This window comes from Malurus melanocephalus, unplaced genomic scaffold, assembly GCF_030028575.1.
Source record: "Malurus melanocephalus ecotype Western Australia unplaced genomic scaffold, MMel_1.1 scaffold_217, whole genome shotgun sequence".
NCBI lineage: Eukaryota > Metazoa > Chordata > Aves > Passeriformes > Maluridae > Malurus > Malurus melanocephalus.
Genome location: NW_026623449.1, coordinates 1,017,219 through 1,039,002, shown reverse-complemented (window position 1 = coordinate 1,039,002; position 21,784 = coordinate 1,017,219). Strand labels below are relative to the sequence as shown.

At 39.7% G+C, this 21,784-nt stretch overlaps 1 protein-coding gene across 1 annotated transcript in view; it reads right to left on the bottom strand.

Moving 5' to 3' along the window:
- Nucleotides 1–4,536: 4,536 nt before the first annotated feature.
- Nucleotides 4,537–21,784, bottom strand: part of EPAS1 (endothelial PAS domain protein 1) — a 74,588-nt gene continuing 57,340 nt past the window's right edge. The window contains exons 7-16 of the mRNA XM_057374149.1: nt 17,918–18,024; nt 12,606–12,753; nt 11,638–11,846; nt 11,127–11,314; nt 10,151–10,261; nt 7,987–8,471; nt 6,767–6,890; nt 6,561–6,678; nt 5,856–6,035; nt 4,537–5,140 (exon numbers count right to left, since the gene is read on the bottom strand). Coding sequence (XP_057230132.1) covers nt 4,989–5,140; nt 5,856–6,035; nt 6,561–6,678; nt 6,767–6,890; nt 7,987–8,471; nt 10,151–10,261; nt 11,127–11,314; nt 11,638–11,846; nt 12,606–12,753; nt 17,918–18,024 — 1,822 coding nt within the window. The 3' untranslated portion in view covers nt 4,537–4,988. The remainder of the gene's footprint in view (nt 5,141–5,855; nt 6,036–6,560; nt 6,679–6,766; nt 6,891–7,986; nt 8,472–10,150; nt 10,262–11,126; nt 11,315–11,637; nt 11,847–12,605; nt 12,754–17,917; nt 18,025–21,784) is intronic.

Here is a 21,784-nt window from a genome sequence, read left to right as displayed (position 1 = left end):
TTTTTTTTTTGTTTAATGAAGCTAAAAGGAGTTGGGTTTTTGAGATGCAACCCAAGTACAGTTAAGATGCAGGAATTTCCACATCACAGAGTGCAAAAGGTGTGACAGAGCTGCTGCTACCTCCAGCTGCCTGCCACTGTCCCGTGTCAAGGGCTGGTGCTGGTTGGTTTGCAGATAGTTCTTGCAAGCTAAGCTCATGCATGTGCTGCTGCTCCCTAATGAGACATCCTAACCACATTACTGACAGGGAGCCATGACTGAAGAGAATTAACTCCTTGATTACAGGAATTTAGTGCTTCTTCAGGGAAAATGTTCCATGTGAGACCTGTGGCATATCACAAGCTGCCACAGCTTCAGTCTGGCTTTTGGACAAAAACCAACAAAAAAGAGTAGCTAAAGTTTTCCTCACTTAAAAAAAATTATTATTTGAATGCATTTTAAATGCAAATACAAAAAACTGGGGTAYGTCCCAATTACTGGAGCCTTCTGATGATAATTTTGTTGTATTCAGTTAACTAGGGAAACAATCAAYTGAGGCCGGGGCAGCAGGAATCCATACCTGCCTCCCCCGCTCAGACACAGCCCCGGGTAACCAAAAGGCAGCCTTTGTGCRTTGATTTGTGCTACAGGAGCAGGACGGGGATGTGTGGCAGACCTTGTTGTCCCTCATAAAATATTTTTAAGGATTTACTTTTTTTTCTTAGAAATTATGTCTTCCTCCCTTGGGAGACCTATAATTAGGAGTTGGAGGAGGAAGAAAAAATAAGCTGGTTATTTAGATGTAGAGGAATATTTCCAGTTCTCCACTGCAAGTCTTAAAAAGAATATACATACATGCACACACACGCATGTATGTGGCATGTCTGTGAATAGCTTTATAAAACTTCCCAGGTAGAAGCAACAAATGAAACCTTCMCCACCTAGAATCATCTGTGTGTTAAGTTTTGCCATGCTCTGCTGCTGCTTCAAGTGAGTGTGATGCATCACRTAGTGTCTGCAGATCTCACTGTGGCTTAGGAGCCTGTGTTTCGACTGAAAAGACAGTTGGACTTTGTTATCCACATTTTCTGGGCTTTCTTGTATTTTTACTAGTAATCACTAGTTTTTAGTGATTTACTAAAATCTAGAAATTTACTAGTAATGTTAAGAATTTTTTATTGTATGTTGTTATTTCTTTGATAAACATCATGAATCTTACCTGAGTGAAATCKGTGTTCTAAGAAAAATGGTTGCTTGATCATTTTAAAAAGATGATAGACTTGATAATCAGCCAGAGACTGAGACCAGCCCAAGTCATGAGAGCTTGGCTAAATAGGCCAATTTTTCAGCAGAATGTAATGAGTGTTGAACAACATCGTTGGGCTCAGTGCTGTGCTGTTAGAGATACAAAGTCTKATGCCAAGAAACGGTGCTTTTAGGCAGTGAAAGATGATGTACGCTGAATTTTAAACACTTCTGCTGGCCTACTGGGAAGAAAAAGAACCTAAAAAGCTGCAAGAAATCCCTGTTCAGCCAGAACTCAGCTATTAATACATAGGTTGCATCGTGTTCCTGACCAGGGTTTGGGTCTTTGGGGTATGTAAATTGTACAGTAAGAGTTTAGCTGTCCAGGATTGTTCCTGTGTGTAAGGAAAAACCACCAAAACATGAGAAGTGTTTAGCTGTAGCAGAGGGGGAAAGAAAAAAGGCAGCTCAAGGCACTAAGGCACTACAAGTATGTTCCTTCAGYTATTCAAACGTGGAAATGGTGAATGCAGAAACCTCTTAAGTATGAGAATATGAGCAATAAGCTTTTGGACACCTGAGGCACTAATTTATATTAYCAGATAGCTATTACAATCTTTAAAAGACAGAAGTCAATCTGAACAGGTTAATCTCTATTTCAGATAGTGTTTTATTTTCCAATACTCAGTTGGATTAGGATTTGCTATGCTTAGTCTTTGTCCAAGCATCCCCAAGACTAAGGGGTTACTTCAAAAGGGAAGGTTTTGTATGGTTCATGTTAATTACAACAGATTTGGCTACAACGGAAGCAAGGATTTGGTTTCTACTCCTGCTGAGTGTCCAGCCTAGAAAGGAGGTAATGATAGACCACCTTTGCAGGCTCTTTGCAAGATTTGCTGCTGTTTGTGCAGCTCACTGGTGCCTGTGTGGGTGCTGCATGCTACAAAGGCAGTTATCACAAGGGTCAAGCACTAACAGCTTCTACACAGCCCTGAAGTTTAAGTGAATGTTTGGAAATTGATTTCTTAATGTGTCTGTTATTCTGCTATGTGATTGGTGTAATTACAGAGGCAAAACTGGCATTTTCTATATGAAAAAGGATTGACCTGTTTAACTGCAGCATTGGAATTAACGACTGTGAGGGTGAAGCAGAGGATTGGAAGGATTTGGTGGGGAAAGCCCATCAGTCATGGGCTCCTCAGAACTGCTAGAATATGATGGCTTCTGTTTCTCTGCCAACACTCAGGTTGGAAACTGCAGCAATTCAGCCTCTAAACTGTGATTGGGTAGACTTACTTGTCCCTCTTTTCTTTCTTTTTCCTTTTTTTAAAGGGTAGCATTACAAAGGGCTCCCTCAGCTCCTCAGACAGAAACACGGTTTTGAAATGGAAGCAGCATTCTGAGCCATAGGACAAGTTTCAGAAGGGCAGTGGTCTGCAGGGCATTAATTCTTCATTTGAGGAAAGATGGGTAAACTGTACAAAGCAGTTGATAGGATGGACCTTTGTCAGTCTCCTTCCCAGGTCTCAAGTATGGGTAACATTTGATGGTTCTTTCAGTCTTCAAAGATCAATGCAAATCTTTATTTTCTATAAATAATTTAATAAATACTTTTGTTTTACAATGATACAACAAATAACAAATTCATAGCAAATGAGTCACAAAGAATTTAAGATCARTATACTTTAATAAGGTATCAGTGTCAAAATACATTTCCTTATCAMGTTAAAGTTCCCATACAGTTATAATATTGTCAATAAGAATTCAGCAATATAGATTATGAAATAATTATGATAAAAAGTATGATTAATATTAAGACATGGAATATTTTTTCAGAGTGTTTTAGTAAACTGTTAGGGTATAACATTTTTAATGCTGAAACTACACAAATAAGAAACAGAAGAGCAGTATTCAAGTGTCTTTAATCCTTGAAGCCTTAAGTCTGTGCCACTGCAAATTTGTTAAATCTGGATGGCAAATTTTCAYCAGATGTTGATGCTTACAATAAATTTTTTCCACACAGTAATAACTGCACTTTAGGAGTAGATTATTCTTAGTAATGAACTCTTGAAAGATTGCCTATAATAGGGAGTATGTTTTTTTTACATCATGTACCCATAACAAAAGGTCTTCAGCTTTTTTAAGTATGGTTAAGACTCGCTTAACACAGCGAACTCCGAAGTGCTCTACGAACCCAAGGCTCTCTCTATGCAAGTGTCAGTGCATGAAATAAAGCAATTTTATACACCAGGCTTCAGCAAACTCAGAAGTCTCAAAATATATTTTTGTTCTAAGTTTCTGGGCCAGATTTTTGCCTTTTGTACTTTGCCACTGTTTCATTTTCTTCAATGAATCTACAGTGATTTATACCAGTGGAGGAAACAAGATKATATATCCCAACATCGATCTAAGTCTGTATGTACTTTAAAGTCAGAACTGCTCACCTGCCTTTTASTGTAATATTTTTTGCTGTTTAGATACGTTGTAATTTAAACTTTCAAACCCTTTGAAAACCTTTTCAAAGCCCTGTTTTTCAAACATGTGCATGACAATTAATGATAGTTGGAAAGGAGCTCTGAAAATGTTAGCTACTGATTATTGTAAGRCAAGTAAAAATGAGAGACCTCCCTGCTGGCTGCTCATCTCACTATGCAATCCCTAATTCTTGTTGTCTGATTATATCTGAGTTAGCCTAATATACTGGGAAATACTACTTAAAGTTTTATTGATTCAATATTGCAATTATATTGCTAGCTAGCATATAAAATGAAAAAGGGTAACATTAATCAGAGGTGTTAGTACTGGCCACTGCTCCAATTTCTGAAATATCAGCAACATCACAACAAATACTACAAGTTTCTAGCAGAAACAGCTCTTAAAATTGTTGTGTCATAGATATAGCAAAAGTACCAAGAGATGATTAACAACTGACCCAGTGAGAAATAAAAATTAAAAAAAAAAATCTGTATTGTGTAAAAAATAAAGGCAACAACAAAGAACAAAACAAGAAACCTCAACACAAATGAAAACACAGGTCTAAATCCTCCACTGGGGCAAATCTGTAGGACTCCCTTGGCTGTAGAGATAAGCCAGATTAAGGCAGCTGAGAACGTGGCTTGCTTCTGAGGAAAAAAGCTTACAATGTGCAACTTTCACAGATACCCACAAACATTGCATTTCACCATTCACATTTCTTTCAACAAAGTGTATAAAAATGAAGGAAAGGGGCGGGAGGCAGAAGGYTGGGATTTTTCCTTAGTATGCTTTTCCAAAGTTATTAAAGTTACAATAAAATAAATGCTGGAAAACAGAAAGACTCAAAGGATTTTAATTTGGCAGATCWACAAAAAACTGTGGTTGGAGATCAAATTTGTTCCATTCATCTTTGGCAATAAAAATATATCTTTGCAGTACTGCAGCCAAAGTATCACATGATGAGGCATTTATACCACAGCTTTTTATCAGCAAGAAATTGGAAAAAAAATTCAGAATATAAATTACAGGTAATGAGATAAGGGGAGGGTAATCAATCTCTCTAAACACCACTTTAATTGCAATAGAGAAAATACAGTAGATGTATTTCTTTAATATGAATAATAAAGTGAGTAACTTCAAAAGGCCACTATTTGGTAATGTRGACAGGTTCAATATCTAAGTAAAATCCTGTAAAAGTGTACTGGTATTAGAAATTGTCTACTTGCAAAAATATATTTAAAACTGAAGCTGTTTTGAACAGTATAGGCCACAGAGTATTGCGGGAGCGCTCAGGTCGCCTGGTCCAGCGCTCGGAGCAGTTCGCTGCCCTGCAGCAGCGTTGAGCTGCCCAGCACGGGCACGTTCACCTCACAGTCATATCTTGTCAGCTCGGGCAGCAAGTAGGGCTCAAAGGAGGGCCCCAGCAGGCGACTGGTCATACCTGCAATAGAGCAGTGAGCTAAGTTATGGCACTGAGACCAGACAGGGCACTTGTTTCCTCCCCCCTCTTCTGTTTACATCAGTTTCACTCTGTTTTTATGTCAATATGCCTCAAACCACCAGCAGTTCCAGGTGTCAGAGCAAATCTGTGCTCTGCCCCACCTTAAGCTGCTGCAAGGGCATCACACAAACAAGTGCAGTTTTTCATTTCCACCCCCAAATGTAGATTGTTCCAGGAAAAACTATTGGTGCAAGTAGGAAAGCTCTAGTTAAAGATACGGTTTCTGAACTGACACATGGTCCCCTCATGTATTAAAAAGAACAGATCTGCCCATTTTAATCACTTATTTCAACATTTAGAAGGTACATGTTAGGGCTCAACTTGCAAACTCCCACATCAATGCTGCAGCAAAGTTGTTTAGTACCACATAATAATGAGTTCCATCACAAGACAAGAGCATGGGTGGAGGATGACAGGATGTCCAAGGTGAAAAGGTGTTAAGTTTAACTGAAACAAAGGGTAAAAATATTTTTCTCGTATGTTACAAATGTAAACATCACAGTTTCGCACTAAACCACAGAACTGATTTTTTGTGCTATATGTGGACCTTACTTTATCATCCTCCTCCATGTTTTTCATGTCGTTTTTTTTTCATGGAATCAGTGTTGGAACAAACYATCAACATTTTTCAATTTCTGTGTTTGACAGCTCTTACCTGATGCTTTATGAGCTTGCTGGACACTGTAGTCCTGACAATGGGAACTGTAAAACAGAGGGGGAAACGCTCCTGCTTTCAGATTCTCACCCGGACTGTCACAGGTGGGTTGATGCTGCTGCTGTTGCTGCAGTTGATTCATTGGTTGGCTCAGGCCTCTCGAGTTACAGAAAAATTCATCTGTCATTTAAATAGATGGAGAAAAAAGTTAAATGAAGCCAGTGTAATAATTGTACTAGATCATAGTGATCCAAAGCAAAGTGAACCTCGGTGTGACGGTGTCACAGCATAGGCAAATCTGCATCTTTTCACAAAGGAAGTCCAGAAACAACCCCAGCTCTAGCAGCACTATTGCAGTCAAGATAGGCTCGTGCAAGGAAACACAGTGTTGTAGACAAATAATATCTGTTCTAGCTCTGAGATATTCACACCTTGGATCAGCAGGAGGTAAACAGCTCCATTATGATGATTTCTGTTCCCTCCAAAGCAAGTGTGTGAACATACATGAAACCAGCTAAAGGGTATTTATCAAATGTACCTTTAAATTGTTGAGCTTTTAGCAATACAACCTGATCTTTAATTTTAGCTTAGGGTAATATTTACAGAGCTTATTTACATTTCCATTTGAAAGAACTTTTTTCCCTATTCAACCTGTCTTTAAATGGTGTTTCAATAAGCAACATTGCAAAACCACTTTCGTCTTACCAGTAAGAACACTTGCGCTGAGAGACTTCTTTTCTGTAACCAAGGAACAGTTTTCCCCCTTGAGAAATTTCATTCTTTTCCACATTAAGTGAGATGGGTTAATGACAGATGGATCTCCCTAGATTGAGAAGAGAAGCACAACAAACAATTACACCAGTGACGTGGTGAGTCCAAAGCTGTGAAGGGGATGCATTTCTAATGATTACCCCACTCAGCTGTTGCAAGGCTTGCTCTTCATAATCCAGTTGTCGCTTCAGTTTCAAACTGTTAGACAGAGCAAGTCTTGCTGGGTTTACATCTATGCCTCGTTGTCCAAAAGAATCCAGGGGCCTGTGGAGAGGAGATCTTTGTGAGCACACAGGGAGGCAAATCAAAATTATCTCATTCATTTATACAGATCCTTCTTTCATTTAAAGACATTTAAGGTGTCTGAGACTTGCCAGTGGACAGATCTGAAGCATCAAAKGTTTTTATTTCCTTTTATTAGTCATCCCACCATCTTTAGAAACTTTTGACGTTTACGATCAAATACTTATGGAAGTTTAGCATTAACAGCCTCTAGGGATCTCCATGCATACAAAATAATACCAAGGAAAAGAAAGTCATGTAATTGTTAAGAACAGGATTTGAGAGCCATGGGTGTCCCCTTGCTTTACATAATAAGTATGAACGCTATTAAGTACAAGGGAAAAACCCTTTTTTTCCAGATGCACATTCAGACACTGCTATTTCTGCCAACAAGAAATYCCAAAAAGGAAACTGCACAGCTTCAAGTTTTAAAATGACCATTGCTATTTTATGTACTTCCTGAACATGTTAGTGTGACCAACATGGAAATCTCAAGAGATACAGAGAAAACTTCTAACTATGAGGCAACTTCTAGGACTGTGCCCTCTGATCTACATCTCATCACATACTGTTCCCATGTTTAAGAAGGYAAACAAAAGGGTTGTACAAAAAGAGCSTGCAATTTAAGTCTTGGCTGTAGTATTTACATATGCCAGCAATAATGTACTTTCATTCCTCCCTCTTTCCCATCTTCTGTTGTGCAGAAAATATATGCRAGGTAGGAAAGTAYRTGTGTGTCCCTGCTGCTGCTGGACCAGTAAGTCTTTTTGACACTGTTCTTAAATTGCAAAAAGTCAAGCACACTTTGCAAAATTACTGGTGTAATTTTAACTGGACCAGCAGGAAATTCATTTGCGTATGCTTACAGGCAATGAAAAATTAGCCCACTTCTGCTTCTTCCAGACTCACTGCTATTGGGAGAGCACCATATTAATTTCCCCAGACCTGCAGTCTGATGCTATCAAAACAAATTGTTCCAACTGAATTGAGAGAAATTAATTTTCAAGATTACGACCCTTCTCATCTCCCAAARTATTTTCTGGGTAAATATACATAGTTATACCACAGAAACACATACCTTTTTTTATATATGGGCACCCTCTGAGAGGTTATTGGTGGCCCCGAGGGGGAACTTGATAGGGGTCCTGAGTATTTATCCATGAGTCTCCATTTTGCAGGAACATATTCTAATGGGGGATCAGGTGGCCACTGGGTGTTTGGTCTTCCTCCCATCGAAGACAGGGGAGTGCTGGCTTGGTCATGGTATGGTGGCAGTGATGACCTGCTCATATTGTTGAAGAACACCGATGACAGGGACCCATGACCAGAGTTAATTTTCTCATTTGATAGCTGGGGGCAGTATTTCTCTGGGAGGAACTGATTCTGTGAAGTAGGAGCGAGGGGTTGGAAGATGGTACTCATGCTACTTAGACTCTGCTGGGTATTTTGTGCACTTTCAGAGAGAGGACGTTCTTCTTGGCAGATTGGGCTGAGCTGGAAATCTTCTCCATCCATAGGAATGTAAGGAGCCAAGGTTTCGAGGTCCAGTTCATTAAAGTCAGTCTGTGCAAAGATAAAGTAAGCTCATRAAGAAACTGTAAGTTAATAATAGTTGTGGCAGTTAGTGTGATATAGAATACTAATCGATGCAAAGCTGAAAAATCACCGTATGCCAAATTTACCTAATGAAACTGGCCAAATACTGTTTAAACCTTCTTATCTCTCTGCTAGCATACATCTTCATCATTTAATCAGCAGCAAAATTAAGACAMCAAACTGAAGGAAAAACCCTCCCAGAGGAGCAATATTTGGTAAAGCAGCTTGCATGTAGCCTGTAACATCACAGTGATCTGAAGTAGATGTTGTTTTACTAAGCTTTGAATAACTTGTCTGCCAAGATTCTACAACATGTGGCATGTAATTCAGCCTCAGGCTTTTTCACGTTAAAATAGAAAACACAGCTTTCTCGTAATCGAGCTACATGAAAAAATCTGTCTAAAAACGCAAAAGTTGAAAAAATYTAGCCTGAAGGACAATATCACACTTTCATCTGTATTCTTTTTCACCTTGGAGGACTAGTCATATCCACAGTCACTTCTCTTGGCATTTGACCAGAACTGAACAGAGAGGATAATCAATGTTGGCTTCCCAGCCAGCCACAGCACCCCTGCAGCACTTTTGCAACACTCATTTTTCCCACCAAAGCTGCTGAGGTGGTGGGACACACCTGAGCAAGCAGATGCTGAATCTGCCAATAGGGAAGTTTGCACATGTAAAGTGTTGCACTGAGTTTTATCCTGATCCACACTTTTTTGTGTCCTCTTTCTCTTGTTTTCATTTCTGTTTCTATGTCCACACCTAGACGAAATTTCTTCAGAACATRGATTACAGCCTATCTAAGCCTGCAATTTGTGTTGGCAAATTGAAGCACCTAATCTGGGCCCCAGCACCCCAAAATTTGTGTAGGATTAATAGATGGAGATGAGTGTGAGATCTGCGCTACCCATCAGCAGTGCCTGTTCTTTCCYCTTGACTATTAAGTACAAGCTCTTAACAAAGGCATTTCAATTTATGATCTAAAGTTACGTAAAGTGAATCAGGTCCACACCTTTTATTCACTAGCTCACTTGCTGTGATTTTTAATAGTGGGTTTATTTATTTATAGAGGAAATTTCTACACTTACACCATGATTAAATGTAGGAGATGGAGACTGTATGTTACTTTATGTGCATGTAATTTTCAAGTCTCTCTAAAAAACTCCAAGAGGCAAAACAGGAAGAATATATCCAAAATGAGTTTTCATTTTGTAGTTAAAGGAGACATGTGATATGAGGGGCATTCCTTTCTCATTTAGTTGTTTTGCAAGAATTAGTTTATTTATATTTTGCTCTAGAACGGATGTTTACTCATTAGTCATTAGGCTGGATTAAAAAAAAAATTGCTGCTACTTATATATTACTTATCCAATCTACAGAAGCTTCCAAATTTTGAAAGCTCCCTGGTGATCCTTTCTCCTTAGCAGTGCCACCACTCTGAACCTCATCCTTCRGAGAGTTACGGATAGACACTGACATGGCAGCTTTTGGAAGAACACTGTTTTGTTAATGTGCATCAAAGATTTGCTGTACATGTGCAAATACAGTTTACATGCTGTATACCAATATCTGTACACACAATATGCAGCTGTACTGTCCACTAGCAGGGGACTGATCTTGGTGGCTTTTGGAAGATAGTTCCTTACCTGGGAGGTGCACTGACTTTTTGATTCTGTGTCCATGGCAAAAAGTTTTTCAATCACCTCAATCTTAAGATCTTCATCCACAGAACTGTAATAATCTCCTGGGCTGCTGGGCTGCATGAAAATAATGATTTGTTATTAGCAGGAAGACAACCACGGTGCTGGCTTAGCATCTTGTCATTTACACCATGCTATTACTCAGTAACAGATCTTTCTGATGAAAAGTGAATGGCCAGACTGCATATTTAGTTTCCTCAGAACCCAAAACTGTCCACTTCTATAAAAAGCCTTTCACTGACACAGGATTGTCAGCACAAAATATAGGAACCCATTAAAGGAACCTAGCTGTCATCTTATTTTAAATGGGTTTTTTTGCATCTTAGACCAGGAACAAAAAATGTACATCATTAAATCATTTTGTTAAGAAAGAAGATGCTTAGAAATACTTCCATGCTTCTCTTAAGAATGGATGCCCTCTCATAAGAGTGGCTCCAGCTCTTGGGGGCAGCRCCATGAAAGCATGTTCATTCCTTCAGTGGGAAACTCCAAGGAGCTGCTCTCAAAAGCCTGATTTGGCTAAGCTCCCCAGAAACTACAGCTTCTAGTTAACAAAGAGGAGGACGGGTCTGAGGCAATGTTCCCAGTGGCCACACAATTTTACATTGGCTTTTTATTTAAGGGTAACTCCATGAAAGGTGGTAGCATATTCTTTAACTAGTTGTTTTATATGTTACAGTAGTTACTGAGGGACAGTGGAGAGACAATGAGGAGTGCAATGTGAAGCCAAGATATTGTTCCCTTTTCATAGTTTTGCTACTGATTTTTAAGGCATGATGCAGCACAAGAAAATACAGACAGACTGGGCCTTGCTAATAAGCAGTGAGACAGAACTGCTAATACAAAATTGTTGTCTACACATATTGATGAGACTTGCATACAAAATGTGACATGCTTTTAACGTTTTTTAACCTCTTCTTACCGTGGAACAGCTACTGTTGCTGCTTGCACTTGGAGTACTGCTGCCAGGTGCAATCTGAGGCATAGTAAAGGATGGTATCGTCAGTGTTTCACCTTGAGCAGGGTGACTTTTCACTTCCACTGGCCATGTTTTGTTTGGTGTCAAAACAGCATTGGTGAAGGCAGGCGCTTCCTCAAATTTCTGTGTTCCTGGATGGATTTTTAACAATATTAATGAATGCTTTTAGCTGGTGCAGTGTTATGATATAACTGCAGCTATTCATTAAAAGTAAACACTGCTCCTAGTTGCCATGACAGTAAGTTGGCATGACTTAATGCATGTTGTTTAGTAAGCAAGAAAGCCTGATTCTGCGCTCATTCACAGAAATTTTCCACTGGTGTGAGCACGTGGGCTCTTTTAGACATTACTCCCAATTTGTACACACAGCAAACAGACCTTGTCTATTAAGTTTCTAAATGTAGGCTCACATGTGGTTCTTTGTTGCACAAAAATAATTCTTACAAATACTAACCAAAATCCAGGGAAATAATGGCATCACCAGGTGTTGGTGCCAGCTGAGCCAGTTCCTCTGGTTCTTCCTTTAGCTTAGTAAACAAGAAGTCACTCTTCTCTGTCGCAGGGATGCCGCTGTCATAGGCAGTGCTCATTGTCAGCAGGTGAGGCTTGAAGAGTGATTCTGTTTGGTCCATGGAGAACACAACATCGTTCTTCTCAATTTCACTAACAAGAGAAGAGCTTTTAGGCATTTTGTACTGTAAAGATGAAAGATAAGGCTAAAGTAGGCAGCACAAACTCTCTGAAGTTGAGGCCATAGGAGCATTTTGGCCTCTCAGTTGCATGCCAGGCTCTCAACAGGCAAGGCACAGTTCCAGCGTTGCTGAGCACCGCCATCTCAGATGACGCAGAGAGTGTGGTCAGGACTTCTGTGGGAATATTCAGGGCTTTGTTGCTGTGCTTTTTAAAGGGATGTAGTCGAGGCTGTAATGACTCAGACTATCACTCAAATAAGTATTTCCTATTTTGGCCCCAACTAGGACCAAAAAAACTCGAGTTTTGCCAAATGAAGGCAAAACTTCTGATTGGCCCTGATTTTTGAGGCGGTAAACAGCTTCTCCTAGCAACATACAGTACAATTACTACTTAATTTTATCTCTTGGTCACAGCATTAGAAAAACAGAACACATCAGCAGTTGTGTTACTCAATAAAACTTCCAGGGCAGACCTTATACTCTATTGTAGGAGCACAGCAGCCGTTCTGAAGAGCAGAGAGACTGTGGTGTATTTCAACAGCGCGTATGGGAACAGGCATGCCACATTTTTCATCGATGTCTAACATCAGTAAACAAGACTGAACAAACATGACTAAACTGATTTCAGAACAACAACACTGAATAAATAGACCCTTGAAAAGTTCCTCCARCTATTGCGTTTCTCCAGCACACGAATGCACACGTGTTTTGGTGCGTGCCATGAACCCACCTCAGCACGTAGTTGACGCACACGATGCACTGGGGCTGTAGGTTGCGGGTGTTGTAAATCACCGTTCCCTGGGTCTCCAGCCATACGTATCCCCCGTGCTTGGCAAGCATACGGTACTGGCCCGTCACCACTTGACCTTTTGTACACACTGAGAAAAGGGGGAAGAGATATAAATAATGCAGCGGGACAGGAACACACAACATGTAACCCTTGTTTTGGAAAACCCACTTCTGAGTTTTCATTACGCAGAACCGCACTAACGCATTTGTTACCAAGGATGCTTAACTTTGGGGAAATTCAGCCATTTTGAACATGAAAGGGGCTGTTCATTTGAGGCTTCTACTCAAGATCGAAAATTTGAGTTCTGGAAATGGCCTGAATCTTCAGATCAGAATGCGGAATGTTTAAAATCTAGTACAGTATCCCAACTGCTCCCAAACTAATGCCTGCTGACTGCATGTTTCTTGAGTCCCTGTTGTCAAAGTGCCTCAGTTTGGGTCCCCAAACTGATCTGTAGTAAAGTGAACTCATTAAGAGAACTATTTATTGTTTCCTTGTTTAGCTAATTGATAAATACAAGAATCAGGTGGTTTAAAAGCTATATTCACTAAGAATTCTTTAAAAATTAAGATCTTATGTTAGTAATATCACTCTTAGAAAAGTATCAAAATGAAGACTAGTGACCAGGAAGCTTTGTCTAGGAAAAAAAAAAAAGCTGAACTACTATATTTCTCCCTCTAGTTGAACAACCGTGTTGTTCCTCTGCAAGAACTTGGAATTAGCAGCCTAGAAAGAACCAAGACCCATGTAACCAAATCAATTAATGTTTATTTAACTCTGTTTTTTGAACTGTCCTGTGCTTCTCATGCAATAAACTTAATAATAGTACAACTTGGGTTTAAAACTTCTAAATGTTTGAAAAATGAAATCTGCAGCCCTGCTACCCCCCAATATTTTGCAATATTTGCCAAGGATGACTTTTCAGCGTGGAGCTTTGGACTTCTGAGACGTAAAGTTTTATGATGTCCTGTCTGCTGTAATTCAAAGTTGTTAGATAAGGAAAATAATGTTGATCAATGGCAGTAAAGTTAGGGCTGGAGTAGACAGGCAGTACTCGCACTAATAAGAGCTTGTACTTGTAAGCAGACACAGTCACACTGAGCAGAAGCAGAAGTGGCAACCAACTGAACTAAACCTTTGACCACACACTGGCAACCTTTCCTTTTAAACAGCTTCTACATCCAAAACAAGTATGCCATCAAACTAATGCCCTAGAAATAATGCAACTTGACTGAGAAGAACTGGAAAATTGATTCCGTGGTCTTTTTACAGAAAAATTCCTTGTGAATGTGGCCATTAACAGAAACAATTTATTGTCAGCCTTTCYTACATAGCCACTATACAAATGTACAAATCCAGGCCTGTGAAATACAACAACTGTTTTGTAAAGAATTGTTGCTGTGTTTATCCTTCTGTTTCTGAAGTTTGTTTGTTTTCTTCCTAGGAGTATTTAATTATCCTTCATTTAATTTATTTAGACAAAGTAGAACATTACTTTTATTGATTAAATACTTCTGGTGGAACAAAATCAAAAGGCTTTCATTTCAAAGTGTTTTAGTGACTGGACTGTTCTGCTCTGCTTGTGAAACATAATTAGACTGCTTCCTAATCATCAGCTCATCAATAAGAGTCACAGTGTAGGCGCCTGTTACATTACAAAGAAGCTTTTTACTGCTTTAATCTTTTTTATTATTATTATTCAAAGCATGTCATGTTCTGATATAATAAAGTACARCAGAGCCCCTCCATGAGGTAATCTCATAAATTACTAATACACTTGTAACTGCTGACTTTGTTATCAATGCTACATTTAAGGTTCTGCCTTCAGAGTGAACTTCTCACTTTTTTTTTTTATTTTTTTAAATTTTTTATAAGGTATACATTACCTGTATCTGTACAGAACTAGTTATACATCAATCAAATAGACATTCCAGTTACATTCCTTATCTTTATGTGGAGAGAGGGGAAAGGCAGGGATGAATTTAATAGAACACAAAACCATGATTCATTTTGGAACATTTGTTGAACCTCTGCTATGTACTACCAAGTGGCAAGTCCCAGGTGGTGACACTCAGCTGCCTCCTGAAGTCAGGAGCAAAATTTCCCACTGGCTTTAGTGGCACCAAGAGCAGTTCTTAGTAGAAATAAATATAGATTATTAATTGCTGGATCAGAAAATACAGTTCTGCAGTCATTCTGTTGTGTAGTTTTATGTGGTAAGATCGAAATTTGCATCTCACTTGTGTAACATGGAAAACAGAGCATGAGAAGCGCATGCTAATCTTCCATGCGATAGTGACTAATTGAGACTTTCCTATTCTGCAACTTCCAGCCATGAACACAAGCACTACTGTGGCTTGCTTAAACTTGAGGTTATTTCACCTCAAGGAAAAGACACCCAACCCTGCAGTACAGTAAAGCTGCAATAAGCATGATTTACCATTAAATTAGAAGGAAGGAAAGGGAAGGAGTTCTGCTTTGTGCAAGAGACACATCTGAGGTTTTTCTTTTCAAACTTCAGTCTCCATCCTCTACTTCCGATACATGTTTAAAACGGTGACTGGTGGGCACTGTCTAAATTGATGACTGCATTATTGCGAGAAGATGTACTCTATACATAGCACGTGTCTAATAAAAATTATTGTTTAATAAATGCAAGTGTGCTGAACATGAATTTTGAGGTGGGTATTTCCATGCATAAAAGGATGCGGCCAGGGGAAAATGAATAAGTTCTGTATTGCTACATGCTTGGAAGAACAAGTCRGGTCTGTATAAGCTGTATACCTGCTTGGCTACCCTGCGCATTACACAGCATYTCAATGCACAATAACAGAATCCCAGCATTTCCTATTTGAAAAGTTTGTGTGTGTTTTCTAACATCTTTATCTTTGTGGCTGTTCTCCGACTGATAAGAAGCCTGACAGTCCCCAAAGACACAGGAACTATTTATCTTAGAAAAACTAAAGAGGTCAAATTTGCTGGTGATTGAAACCGATGGTTCTGTTGTGGGCACCTACATTTATCACAGCACAGACTTTGGTCCTGTGCTTCTAATAATAAAAAGATAAACTATGCTGATCCTGTGCTATCATAAATCCTATGGAAGTTTGATCCTAAATATTTATAACCTGTGCAGTGCACAGTGCCTTGAGCATTTTTGCTGGTGTAACACCACCCCTCTAAGAGTCACTCTTGTCCTCGTTCTGCTTCTTGGTCAGACCTCGTAGGCTGCAGCAAGTTTGTAGGACATGGCCCTTTTCAGTGGGTGCAAATGGCATCTAGACACACACCCTGCACTACGTGAGGTTATTGAATTCCTGGAGTGAGGAGCAACATCCTGACCAAATGCCTGGTCACAGTGGGTACTAAAAACGCTCCAGAAATCTTTACATGGACAAGTAACTCAGTGCTCCCCTTTCATTAACGAGATAGGGATAAACAACAAGAGCTCACTCACTCTCCCTTTCCTGTTATCAAATGGATTACCAGCTCCCATTTTATTCCTCCCAGATGGTACCCCATTCTTAGAAATCCCACTCAATGATTCAAAAGCACCAGCACAGCACACCCCCTCATTTCACAGGATGACTTTCAATTGCACAGCACAGGATATGAACATCCTATCTATAAATATCACTTATTTTTATTTGAGTACACTAAAAACACAAAAATATTACCCATTCCCAGATAAGTCTCACTAAGTATGGGCTGTCTTATTTTCTTTTAAGCAGCTTTGGAAACAGCATGATTCATATCAACACTGTTTTACAGCACACAACTTTCATCACTGCCAAGCATTTTTTCAAGAAACATTTCAACTTAAAACTGCCCTGAATCTTTGCCATTTGAGCTAACCCATTAAGGTCAGACAGCTATTTTTCGCTGCAACTTTTCTCTGGGAAGTACAGGAATACTTTCTGTAAGTCTATTTGGTGGGCAATTCCCTATAGACATCACCTGAATCATGGGCTTTTCCCTGTGGACAAAGACCTTCATCACAGCAACTACAAGGTGTGTGGGGTTTTGTTTTTTTAATCTTGTAGGTTCCAGTCTTGCTGCTTTGCTTTGTTTCTATGAAAATAGCAGCTGCAGAGGTTTAAGTGATGTGCTGCTGAGAACTCTCCAATAAACTGGTTTGGGGCCCTAACAGCCAAGGGTGGGAAATGTTATTTGTACATTAGCGCACCGATTGTCTCCAGCCAAAGCACCAACTCTTAAGAACAGAGACTATCGATTAAATCCAATTATTTTAAGACACCAGATACGAAAAAGATGGACATTTTAAATGTGTGGCCTGCTGAAGAGAGAGATCTTGGATCTGATCTCTGCTCCCAGAATAATTCAGGTACTTTACTTAAGGAACAGCTAAAACTAGCAGTTTCCATTAGCATAACAATAACAATAAGCAGCTGTTCCTGGTGGTAGGTATTATTTATATAATGAATATCCCTTTTAGAAAATCCCCTTGCACATCTACTTTGGATGGGAAAGATAGTTGGCTCTTCCTATTTCCCTTTAACTTTGCCTGCTGAGCCCAACATCACATGAGAAGGATAATCAGAGAATGGCTTGGGTTGGAAGGGACCATAAAGATCATCTGGTTCCAGCCCCCTGCCTTGGGCAGGGACACCTTCCCCTAGACCTGGTTGCTCTGAGCCCCATCCAACCTGGCCTTGAAAACTTCCAGGAACAGGACAGCTGCAGCTTCACTGGGCAACCTATTCCAGGGCTCACCACCCTGACACTAAAGACTTAATTCCTAATTTCTAATCTAAACCTACCTTCTTGCCAGTTTGAAGCCTTTCCCGTTACTACTCTTGTAAATAGTCCCTCTCCATTTCTTCCATAATCTCCCTTCAGGTACTGGAAGGCCACAATTTGGTCACCCCAAATCCTTCTCTTTTCCTGGCTGAACAATCCCAATTTTCTTGGCCACCAGTAAATTCCCTTCTCACCAGGCTAGAACTGCCTAAGTCAGCTTTTCAAATTTTCAACTGAACCTTGCACTATACCTTAGACAGACAATGATTCTCCTCTCTAACATTCAAGTTTAGTTTTAATTATGGCAAAAACCAGACCCTCTGGAAAGACCAGCAGGAGATTTCAGCTGGACAAGCCCAGTAACCTGGTGTAAATACTGCTTTCGAAGAGTACCTGCACACAGAATGCACTTGTATTTTCAATTACTTATTGAGGTACCCACAAATTTGCTTTACATGCAAATAACAAAGAAAAGTAAGAACTTGACTTACGGTTCTGATGACTCTTGGTCATACTCTCAGAGTCTAAGGCATGGTAGAACTCATATGCTGAACGGCCCAGCAGCTCCTCTGGATGGTATCCAATCAACTCTGTTATTCTTGGTTAAGAAAAAAAGCAAGTAATTAAAATTCAGGTCACTGTAGCCATATGTTTACATGTGCAGGGCAGCTATCAGCTTGAGTTTTTGGACTGACAGAATTAAAAAAGCAATATGAGAAATTTGGAGCTTCCAAACACATGAGGAGCTGTAGAGGACTTCTGCTCACATTCTGAAATATTTCCATGTTCAGAATAAACTACCTTATATTACTGATGGAATAAAAATTCTCAAGGATGTCTGCGTGTGCATTGCAATCTTTCCTATGCCTGTTGCACACTATTTAACAGAAGGTATCAACTTTTGTTACTGTTCACTACATGCAGAAACTTCCAAAGACCACAATTCAAAGTCAAATGTGTGTGAGGGGGGTAGTGGTTGGCASCACCCGATTGAAACATATGTGTACTTTTAAGAAACATACACAAAAAGGTAAAATCACTACTTTGGGTACTGCATTTAACAAAATAAAAATGCAAGGCGAGAAATTATAGCCAGTTAAAAGAAAAAATATGCTCATCTACTTAGTATTTCCTCAATTATTTGAGAACTTTGGCAGATGGATTACGTTACTTGGGTGACTAATTCACAAACTAAGTAAGATTTTACACAAAGAAAGCTATGATCTCAAAAACTAGACTTTTTTCAGTGTCTTTCTGAGGCAAGGCAGGATTTCTCTCAATGAAAATAGGTCATCAAACTGTGCAGATGATTTTCTCTAATGAGGGGGTGGAACAAAAAAGTTCTATTTCAATGGGAAATACCATCACACACAACTTTCCAGGAAACACGATCAGTTAAAAAAGTACATAAAAAAGTTAATTAGAAAGCAAAGATTAACTTCTGGTTTACAAGACAGTGGCACTCTTGGATAACTCTGAAGCTTCTGAATTTTAATCATAACCTGTAATACAGAGAATAGCAGCAGAAAAGCCACTAATTGATTGTGAAGCTGTCATAAACCTTTAAAAGCTGGGAGGTTTGCAAAGAAGGGTCACATCTTGCAGCACATCCCAGCTGTCAGTGGCAGTGTCCAGGTCCTGTCAGAAAGGCTTTATCTGCCACCACATCTGATGGGTGGTGTTGCTGCTTTTAAGAGACATCCTCAGGTTTGTGTGCTCCCTGGAAGAACAGCTTTGGCCTAGCCCTCCAGACACAAGCACTTCTTTACAAGACAGACATGTAAATACTGTAAAACAAACACAGCAAGAGCACAGCATTCATCTGGATACCCCTCCAGCAAGGCAGATGCATAAAATGGAACTATTTTGTGTATGGCTTGAACGCCAAGGCATTGAGTCAGCTTTTCTCTCGCCTCCACAGAACTCTATAGCTCATAGCCCCAGGACACCATGCTTTTGTCACTCCAAAAACTACTCTGTGTCCTGATTTCCACTGAACAAACCTGGGTTTATGCTTTAGCTGAGCAAACGCTGTAGCCTGTGTTGGGTTCTCCTCAAAAACTTACTCTTCTGCTTACGTTTCCAGCTTTATTTACACTTGCAATTAGATCAACAAAGGGGAAACGTTTGAATCCAGGTTACAAAGTGTTGGTATTTTTGCTCTCTTCACTGACAAGCTTCCGAGCTTTTAAACTGCATCCCACTCAAATATAACTTTTTTTCTCAAACCACAATTGTTTTCTCTTTCTTGTTCAAAAATAGTTCTCACAATAAGTTGGCCATCAAAGCTGGATCATCAGGAGAAAACAACAAATACTGAAGGAGCCCTAATAAAAATAAGATTCACAAAATGCAGCTGCTGCTTGCCTTTACAGAGGCAGCTGGGACACACTGGTGTAAGTGACCAGAGGCTTTTGCAAGCACCAGTGTAAATACATGGTCTTTAAAAACAAAAACTATGGCCTTTGGTTATATAATGGCACAATATCATAAAGCCATTCCAGTTAGTTTGGAGCTCATCGCAAGGGGAAGGATTTTAAATTCAGGAAGTTGAGGATTTACTCTTAATCCAGTCATTGAGAGCCGAGAGCCAAGTGGGGGTTGAGGAGGGAGAAGGAGAAGGAAATTTAAATTAAGATAATGGGGAAAAAACAGAAGCACCATGTACCCAGCAGCACCAGTGCAAATCCAAACCCACATTACAGCCTTCATATGAATATCAACAGTGCAACTGAGACAGCAAACAAAAAATACACATCATAGCAGGCTGAGGGACTCTTCTCACATAGGAACTGTAATCTCTATGCAAAATTTGTGTATCCCAATCCTGTAATTCCCCTTCTCAAACTGCTCCTCGCTGTTCATAATGAGCACCCTCACTATAGAATTGCTCTTCTTGTCATTCCGTGGCACAGAATGACTTGTGGTGCAATCCTGCTGTGACAATGTCAAATCTAATTAGATATAATGTAATCTTGGATGGAAGTTAGCAAGTGGTGTGTTCGTGGTATCTTTTTACCACAACCAACTGCATATTAGAGGAAAAAAATGAAAATAAGATATCAAAGAATTACGCACAAATCCCACAATWCTGGGTAAGTTCTAAACCAATGCCTGGTAGCAGTGAAATCCTAATGAAGAGTAATGGTTTAAAAATAGTTACTTTAAAAAATAATAATAAATGGCTAAACAGCCTCTATGCCCTCTTCATCTGTTAACACTATTCAGATTCATTACACTTAACTTTGGAGACTTCTTGGATTGATACGATTTAAAAAAAAATTGTAGAATGTTCCTTTTTCCCACTCACAAAATCCCCGTAAAATTAGCTGTCAGTGTTTCCTAAACACATTTTTAAATGCTACTGTTTTATAGCAAACACTCTCTTTTTACAATAATTGTTATCTCTATTAGTTTTGGGCACATGAATTGGCAGTTCACACCCTCCTTCATTCCTCCTGTGGTGCTGCCATCCCCTAAAAGCTTACAAAAAATCTTGCAGGCTGCAGGYTGTGCAAGAAATCAGATTAGCCAATTTCATGTCACATTATGCACCAGGGTTGAGGTGGGCATCTACCCCTATATCCATGAGACCCACCCTGTGGCTCTCCCAAGATGTTTGTAAAAGAAGATTGGGCACAGCCAAGAGCCCGAGCAGCCCCTGGGCCAGAGGGCAGTGAGTGTTTTTGGACAGAAATTGCACCGACCTCACCTGAGCATTGTGGTGTGCCAGTGAGGTGCACCCTCCAAACACCATGAGCTCTCCACAGGAGCCTCTTAGCAACACGAAATGCYAAGTGAGCACACAGAGGACTAGGTACAAAGGAAAAGGCATCCCATGGAGCTATGAGAAGGAGGAGTATGTAGCTAAGAAAGTCAGGGAAATGTCTATGTCCCATGGCACCAAAGGCTCATTTACAAAGCTGAGCTCAGGCACAGGATTTCTACTTTTGCTTAGACACCAGATAGAAAATTGCTCTTTGTGCAAGCTGGGGAACGACAACATTAGAAAATAAACTGTATGGTGGTTTTAGATGCCATTCCTGACATGGTTGGTTTTGTATTTCCTTTGCATCTGCAGAATGCTAACTAGTAAGAAAATAATATTTTTTTTCTTGAAGAAGACAGGTGGGCTGTGAGGCTGTTTATTTTCCTGTTGCCAACTCATTTCTGAGAACACAAATACCTTTGGGGGAATTTTAATTTTGCCAGACTGGCACTTCAGTTTTCTATGCTAAACTTGTCATCTTGATGTACAGAGATCAAAATCTCAGAAAACTCAGTGAAGAGGTGGGCAATAGCCAACTGCAATGGCAGATCTGTCCCAACTGCCACCACTCAAGTACATTTTGAGCAGT